Below are 8,942 nucleotides of genomic sequence, written 5' to 3' on the forward strand. Positions count from 1 at the left end.
TGTTCTCAACCATCCTGTGAACCGAACGGTAACTTATCAAGTCACTAGCTGAAGAGTTCATATAAACCACCAAACAAGCCATTTAACAACAAAAAATTCTAAAGAAAGACACTTGACTACCATGTAAACCCGATGGTGGCTCATCCTATCGCTAGCTGAAACACCCTAGACCTAGAGCCTCTATGCGAAAGTGTGGCATGAAGGAACAAATTGACAAGTTGAGCAGCAGATAAACAGAAGACAAAAGTTACAATAGCCTGAAAATTCACTACATTTTCACACTATAGCTACTATGAAACTCGTTATGATGTGACAAGATGGTTAAAACAAAGATTACATGCAAGAAACCAGACTAGTACTGTAAGATATGGCCAATTGTTGCAGAACACCAGTGTCTGTCATACAACTCAACAAGCATTTGTACTTTGTAATTCTACCAAAGATCAACCAGCTTTGTAACCGAATTAGCCCACTTGTCCAATTTATGATCCACTCAAATCCAAGCAGCATCTGAAATCCAGGGAACTGGTGGGCTATTTTTTCCAGATGAAAGATTTTCATAGGCTCACAAGGGTCCTAAAAGCTTTTGGATAATCACCTGGAGGGAGATTAACCACAAGTACAAAAGTAGAAGATTGTGCTTGTCCTAGATCCAACCAAACGGTCATTAGCAAAAAGGAAGTTATGCAGGCATCATCATACATAAGTGCATATAGCTCACCAACAGAATCATTAAATAAGGGGCATTTGTAAGGAATAAGGAGATGTGGTAAATACCTGTTTGCAGTCTCACCAAAGAACAGCTGACGCAATTGAGCATCACTACCAACATTCATATACAATGCATCTGGACAATATTTTGATGCCCATCTCCTAAACCTGTCAGCAGCAATTTTTTGCTCATTAGTAGCTATTTTCTCCAAATCTGAGAGGTACTTTCTGTCAACCAACATCCCTTCAGATTCCATTTCAACCAAAAGGACACCAAAAGGACGCCAATATTCTTCATAGAAATCATACATATTTCCCCTTCGAGCACCATCAAGTTTCCACTCCATTTTCATCAACTTTTCTTTCAAGCTCAAAAAGAGATCTAAGGTAGTTATTGAATCTCTGACAGAGTAGCAAATCCATGGTATTCTCTCCTTCTTTTGAAGCTCTTCAACCGGAGCAAGAGAAACAATTTTTCCTTCAGACCCATCTTTCCTAAGTTTTCTTCTTCCAAATACAGTTTTCATGGAAATCTTGCCAGACATCAACATATTCTTCTCAAGTGAACCAGATTCAGACATCACCTTTGGATCACCTGTAAGTGCTTCAAGAGAATACCCACCTTCCATGCGTCGAGAGGAATCCCATAGTCGCGCAAGATGCATGGTATCCGCATGAAACCCAGAAACTTTGATCCCATGATTCTCCAACACGTGGAAATCAAAGCTATAATTATGCCAAACCTTCAAAATAAAGGATAATAATATATTTAGTAAAAACATATGAAGCTGGTGGTTAGGTCATCACCAACACAAAATTGGTTTGACAGCTACTGCTACCCTTGTTTCCCTTCTCCAGCAAAATCCTTTCTCCAACTAATCCCAAAATATATTTGTCATCTAATAAGATATGAATAAATGTGACTCACACATGGATAATATTAAACACATTCTCATAAAATGCTCAAAGTCCAATGTTCGTTGCCATGCACAACGGCTTTACGCCTCAGCATGACAAGGAGACCTACATAAAACGTGCCTTTGCCAAAGAAACAAATTGCAACAACCTTAAAATAGTGACTATGGAACTGGAACGCTGAGTAGTACACTATTTTTATCAATTGCCTTGCACAAAAGAATGTACATGTGTTTCATTGCTTTCAAGATGAAGAACCAAAATATCAAGCATCTGAAAACTTACTGCAACTTCAAAGTTAAATCCTAGGGAGTGTGCTACATCATCGGCTTTGCAATATAACTGGCAGGCCTGATTTAGATAAGACTTAAACTGGCATAGAAAATCCTAGGCAGCATGCCACATCATCAATTTTACAACATAACTGGCAGGTATGGTTATAGCTAAAACTTGAACTAGCATAAAACTAGTTGCTTAAATGTTAGCTATCCTCAGCTGCTTGTCATAACAAAAACCACAATATACATTTTGAAGTTCAAAACTTTACATGTGAGTCATATATTTTGTCTGTATATACTTTTCTACAGAAAAACTAACCATGCATTTAAAATGCCCTTGCTTTAAGGTTGCTTGGGCAAATTAATTCAGTTGCATGCAGCTACGATTAATCTAACCAGTTTGATGTTTGGGAAACTACTTGATGATACAATTTACAACTTCCTAACACAAACCACTAAATATTTTACAAGGTTCTTCAGATCTTTGTAACCAGACATACAGAGAGAGAGAGCAATATGAGCAATAAGAAACTTGCAATATGAAGCTACCTTCTTAATGCCAGGGTCTTCAAAAAATGGAGCAAACGCCATTAAAACATCTCTACCACCATCAAGAATGTCAACCCATATTGCAGTTTTGTCATCACCAAAATTTGTTCCTTTACCAGAATAGACACTGAAGCAGATCAACTCACCATTGGCTGCTGGAGTTTCTTGCTTCACATCAATTTTTGCAACCTGCAAAGTATTATTACCACTTATAAATTAGCTGTCTTAGTGTGTAATTTTATGTACACTGTCAATTTAGAAACTCCACTGTGGTCACAAATTGTCTATATGCCACATACCATACTTAAACCAAGTGATGCCATTTTTCATACCTCTGTATCACATGCATGAACCAAAGACCTGTACTCCCCAATTAGCTTTTCCACAACTACCTTTGCAGTTGAGACATTGTCTACAACAAGCACCTTATCATAGAGACAAGAAAGCTTCATTCGATCATCTGAAATATAGCTTCCAAGCTCTTCTCTTACATTTTCTTTCCCTATCGAAGCTTCAACAATATCTTCAGAATTAGAAATTTCATCATCAAGGTTTTTTCTGTTCAAACCAATTCCGGGCACAGCACCATTGACTTCATAATGAATTTTTTCATTTTTGACAACCTCCGTTCCTAGTGGATGACCATTCGTAGAAATACAGTCTCTCTTTTTACTAGGAACCCGTGGTTTGGAGGCTTCAGCATGCAAAGATAAATCAAGTAATGCTTCCTCGATTACAACTGCATGAGAATTTGTTCCACTAATGCCAGAACCAGATGGAATAGAATCCCTTGTACCTTCAGACTTGCCAGTTATTAAAAGTGTGTTTTCTGAAGAATCTTCTTTTGTTGCATTACTTCCAGAAGGATTTGACACAAAGCCATTCTGAGGCATATGCTCTAAAACCCTACGATTTTTCTCAAGTAGCTTGGATGCTCTCAACCAATTGATCTCTTCATCCACCCACTTTGAACCTTCGTGCATTGTGCCTGTACCCACTGAAAGATGCTCATTTGCTTGTGCTTTTGGTATCTGTTTTTCCACCAAAAAATGTGTGGGAGTAGAACACCCTTTTGAAGAAGGTATTGTCCTGGGAGACTTTTTATTTAAGTGGATAAGTGTAGTAGGAGACATCCTCAGATCAGCACGGACTACATATTTTGAAGTATGGCCACTGTTCATAGGTTTCCAGACATTATCAATCACCCCACGATTCAAACCCATCACTGCTTGCATATCTGCAACATTGTCACCATCAAGGAGACCAATATCCTGCCTATTAAAAAAAATTAGATTAAATCAGGTAACAGTTTCTTCAGAACCACTTAGAGATGAACAATTGAAATAACATGAAGAGCAAGATTTTTGGGGCATACAAAACTTTGACATACCCAAATTGTTCAATGTTTACTTAGGGGAAACCGCTTTCAGCATAAAACCCTCAATGCCACACCCTTGTGCCTCTAAGGTTTTGGCTTGCGTTGCGGCCAGTTACAGGAGAAGAAGAAGTAAACCATGGAACGATATTATGCAATTTTTAATCGTTTGACATATGACACATGCAAGAAGAAAGCAACGGAAATCGCTGGAACAGCTAAGGAGAAAAGAAAGAAAATGCAACGTCAATTGTTGAGCCCAAGAAAGCCACGTCCTTAAAAATCCATGCCAACCATTCTAAGCAGATATTCAAAGTAGAACCAGAAGGATACGCAGCGTGCAAAAGGAGAAACTATAAAATAAATTTCCTTTTTTCTATGCAATCAAGCATCCCCAAGTATCCTTACATCTTTGGCATAAGCGAAATACCAGCCCAAGAAACTCGCACGCAGTGCTCAAGGTGGGAAAAAATGGGACAAATATTGAATGCCGGCAGTAAAGAAGTTTTGCTTTTGTTTGACGTGCTTCAGACTTTCTACTTTCTAAGCAGAAACCATGTCCACCAAACAAATAAAACAACACAAATATCATTCCCCGTATGATGTTCCCAACACCCATTGCTAATTCCAAACGTCTCCCCGCATATCGAACAAGAGACCAGTAGTCGATGCCCCAACAGCCTAGGCACTAACAAGTCAAACTTGAAAAACTAGTGAGAAGGGAAAACCTGAAGCCGGAATGAAAGCGCATGGAAATGAAACTCTACAAAAGAAGGCCAACTGTGTTTTTTATTTATAAACTCCCAACAGAGAACACTCGATAAGCCTTTTCCATACGTTCCCACATGAAACGGCAGCAAGCCAAAACCAGAAACACCACCTTCAGTTGAATGGTGAAAGAGATATATAAGAATAAAGCATATTGTACCGGTCGAAGCCGGTTCGTGGAAGTGAGTAGGGGCAGGAGGCGAAGGAGCGGCGCCGAAACGGTGGAGAGAAGGCGTGGAAAAACGAGGGAGGAGGACAGGTCTTGAGAGGGCCAGCTCCTTGAGCGGTAAACCCCAAACCCATCGCCCCAGCAACTCTCCACCTTGCTCCGCTGCTCGACGCCGTAGCTTACTACCACCTTGCTCCGCTGCTCGACGCCGTAGCTTCTTACCACCTTGCAACTCACTGACCAGAGAACGAAAAACCCTTCAAGCACAGAGCTGGGGAGAAGCCAAAAGGCTAAAGAGATGAGGCCGTCTCACTCCCGTATTCTGTAAAACCTTTACCCTTTTTCCTTTCCTGCAGGACAAATAAGACTCGTTACTTGCAGTCCTTTCATAATTTCCCTCCGCCCGGGACACCCCACCCCCCACAAAAAGAAAAAAAAAAAAAAAAAACAAACAGCCAACAAATGGAAACGTGTATTTTCTCTTTACAAAACAAAAGAAGCGGCTCTCTTCCCCTTTCATAAATATATGATATTAAATTAAAATCGGTTTGCGAATGGAATCGAACCATAATTATTTATTTATTTCACGAATCAAATTGGCTGAAACTTGTGTTTTAATTTAAAAATCATAAAATTGAAAAACTGACATTCATAAAGAAAATATCAAAAAGTATAAAACTGCAAACTATAATCGATTTAGCAAATAAATATTTGTTCCCTTCCTGCCTTCGCGCCTCCGGATGCGGTTCTCCATAATTATTTATTTGTTTACGAATCAAAGTGACTGAAAATTGTGTTTTAATAAAAAAATCACAAAATTGAAAAACCGACATTCATAAAGAAAATATCAAAAAGTATAAAACTGCAAACTATAATGACTTTAGCAAATAAATATCTGTTTCCTTCGTGGCCCTGGGGGTGCGGTTCTCCTACGTCATCCTGTTGCCCGTTTCAAGTCCGATGCAGGTAAGCTACTCCAAGTTTCCACATGCTGGTGGCATCGATCTCTTCTGCCGTCGAGAAATTTGGACGCCAGGCATTTGAATCAGGGTTCGGTTGTTTGCCTTTCGTTGTGGGGTTTTGGTGTTCGAGTCGGGGTTCGGTTGTAGTTGAGTCGGGGGCCCACGTCCACACACCCCCATGCCCGGTGGCCGAGCCTGAATGGGTGGGTAAGAACCATGGAACCTGGCCTGGATGCACGGATCGACTATTGTAAGGGTGGATCATTAGCACGAAGACAGCACCTGTTCACGCCCATATTGTCGGCTTGAAATTTTAATACTTAAGTTGTGGATGTTCTCCTGCGTCTAGAGTCTGCTTTGCTTTTGCTATATCTACTTTGTTTATGTTGAGTTTTGGTGTAAGCGTTAGTGTTCACCTGTGTCGGAGTACCCTCCCAAAACGGCTCCTTAAGTGTAATATTGGGATTCCTTGTTTTGGATGGTCGGCATGAGAATTCTGTAAACGGCTTCGGTCATCATATGTAAGTAAAGTTAAAAGCTTACTTGCTTCCCTCGTGATGTACTCATCTTCTTCAAGTGAATATATTGCGAGTTTTCTTTCCACACTCTTTGTGCAATTTGTGTTATTTGTTTTCGAGAAAGCGTTCAAGTGATCTGCGGCCACTTGAACAAGGCGAAGGCTTGCGGCTTACTGGCGAGAGTTTGTCGCGCCGGACGGTCCGAATGAGTCGGCCCGTGACAACTGATATCAGAGCTTAGGCTCTGTTCAAACTGGGGAAGCGATCGGAGAGTCGGTGTAGAGCGTCGCACCGACTTGCTACTGTTGAAGAGAATGCCATAGCATCACAATACAATCTGCGATGTGCCAAAGGCAATAAGCCGGCCCGTCCAGAGGAAGCGAGCTCGGCCCATGACCAGGGAAACCTGGAAGAGACGGTGAATAGGTTAATCGCAGATGTGGCCACCCATGAGGAAGCCATCGGCTTTGCTGCCGAGACCTTTGAGGGATTCAAGGAGGAAATGAAGTTGATGCGGGAACAAATGGTCGAGTAAGTGGCCATGAACCGATCGCTCTCTGACTTGGTGAAGATCCTACAGGACGAAGTTGCTGGACTTCGGGCTTCAAATCAGAGATTGCTACGCACGAACTCAGCTAGTATTAGCCAAGAGAGGACCAGTAGGGTCGACGTTCAACGTCCGGCGAAGTACAGTGGTAGTCGGGATGCGAGGGTGATCGACAACTTTCTGTTCAAAGTGGACTACTACCTGAACTTGCAGAACGTCGTAGAAGAACATCTGAAGATCAAGACCACAGCAATGCTGTTAGAGGGGGATGCTGTGGCTTGGTGGAGGCGGAAAATGCTAGACATTGAGAATGGTGATTGCACGATTACTACCTTTGATAACTTTCGCAAACAGTTGAAGAGGTACTTTATGTCCGTCGATGCCGAAAGACATGCTTATAGGTTGGTTGCAAACCTAAAGCAAACTGGCGCCTTGAGAGATTACATCCTGGCATATCAGAAGGTCATGTTGGATGCACCTATGATGCCAGAAAAAGACAAACTTCACTGGTTCAACATAGGGCTCCAATCTTAGGCCCAGACCGACGTGGAGAGATCGAACTCAGAGACCTTGGAGCAAGCATATGTAGCAGCCGAACGCTTGGCAGATACCCAACGCAAAAGCTACACTGATACCTTCAAGGCTGTGAAGAAGTCCGACCACAGCGGTAAGAGAGATGACCGGCGAGACCACAACAAAAATGAACCGGTGTTCCAGAAGCCAATCGAGAGAAAAACCTTCTTTCGCAAGGACTACACTGGGCCACCAAGGGAAGTAACTTGCTGGGTCTGCGGAGGTAAGCACCAAGCGCGCGTCTGTCCGAAGAGGGTGAGACCTACCGGGCAGGCCAATGCCGCAAGGGCCACTGAAGACGAGACCGAGGAAGGGCAGACACGAAGGGGTGCCGCTCAGACGATCAATGCTGTACAAAGCCGCGCAGCATCTAGCAGTTTGGTGTACAAGGAGCTGATGTACCTAGATGTCACTCTGAATGGAACGTCTACTATTGTGATGGTAGACTCTGGGGCTACACATAACTTCGTCTCGAAAGAGGAGGCGGAGCGAGTGGGATTGAAGCATGTGCCGCAGTAGAGGACCCTTAAAACGGTGAACTCTGAAGCCAGACCCATCCTGGGAGAAGCGAAGGGTGTAACGGTTCAGATTCAAGGCTGGACGGGAGTCACTAACTTCTCTGTAGTACCTCTGAATGATTTCAAGGTGATTTTGGGGATGGAGTTTCTTCGAGGCCAGAATGCAATGATGTTGTCAAAAACCAACACATTGACGTTGATGGGTGCGGATCAGTCTCACACAGTGCACTGCCACTCCATCATAAACAAGTCACAGCCGATGTTGTCGGCTATGCAACTGAAGAAGGGCGTGCGTCATGGGGAACAAACATTTATCATGGCCGTACGTCTAGAAGAAGATGACCCTCAACCGAGAGTCATTCCACCAGGACTAGCCTCAGTCCTCAAGCAGTTCGAGGGAGTGATGCCCCCCGAGCTGCCCAAGCACCTACCCCCGAGGCGTGAAGTTGATCATCAAATTGACTTGGTTCCCAGAGCCAAGCCACCAGCTATGGTCCCCTACAGAATGGGACCGATCGAATTGAAGGAGCTGCGAAGGCACCTTGATGACATGCTTGAGTCAGGAATCATTTGCCCCTCTAAGGCACCATTCGGGGCTCCTGTATTGTTTCAAACGAAACATGATGGCTCTAAGCGACTCTGTATGGATTACCGCGCCTTGAACAAGGTGACGGTGAAGAACAAGTATCTATTGCCTCTCATTGCGGACTTGTTCGATCAATTGGGCAATGCGAGGATCTTCTCTAAGTTGGACCTTCGTTCTGGCTACTGGCAGGTCATGATTGTGGAAGGTGATGAACCAAAGACCACTTGCGTCACCCACTATGAAGCATATGAGTTCCTAGTCATGCCATTCAGGTTGACGAATGCCCCTGCAACTTTCTCGACTCTAATGAACAAGATATTCAACCCTTACCTTAACAAGTTTGTGGTGGTCTACCTTGATGACATTATGGTCTTTAGCAGCGACCTTAAGGAGCACGTCAGTCACTTGAAGACGGTGTTCCAAGTACTCAAAGAAAATGATCTCTTCGTGAAGAATGAGAAGTGTCGCTTTGG

General features: G+C 42.9%; 1 protein-coding gene across 2 annotated transcripts in view; it reads right to left on the reverse strand.

Moving 5' to 3' along the window:
• The window catches only part of LOC116246193 (DNA polymerase I B, chloroplastic/mitochondrial-like), a 31,857-nt gene extending 26,734 nt beyond the window's left edge, over nucleotides 1-5,123 (reverse strand). Inside the window, exons 1-5 of one of the 2 annotated variants that reach the window (XM_050076272.1) lie at nucleotides 4,955-5,123; nucleotides 4,757-4,918; nucleotides 2,786-3,728; nucleotides 2,454-2,642; nucleotides 778-1,454 (exon numbers count right to left, since the gene is read on the reverse strand). In XM_050076272.1, coding sequence (XP_049932229.1) covers nucleotides 778-1,454; nucleotides 2,454-2,642; nucleotides 2,786-3,728; nucleotides 4,757-4,899 — 1,952 coding nt within the window. In that variant the 5' untranslated portion in view covers nucleotides 4,900-4,918; nucleotides 4,955-5,123. Of the gene's footprint in view, nucleotides 1-777; nucleotides 1,455-2,453; nucleotides 2,643-2,785; nucleotides 3,729-4,756 lie in introns of both variants that reach the window. The other variant, XM_031617933.2, reaches the window with a different exon arrangement.
• Between the last annotated feature and the right edge of the window lie 3,819 nt (nucleotides 5,124-8,942).

The sequence above is a fragment of the Nymphaea colorata genome, chromosome 1 (genome assembly GCF_008831285.2).
Source record: "Nymphaea colorata isolate Beijing-Zhang1983 chromosome 1, ASM883128v2, whole genome shotgun sequence".
NCBI lineage: Eukaryota > Viridiplantae > Streptophyta > Magnoliopsida > Nymphaeales > Nymphaeaceae > Nymphaea > Nymphaea colorata.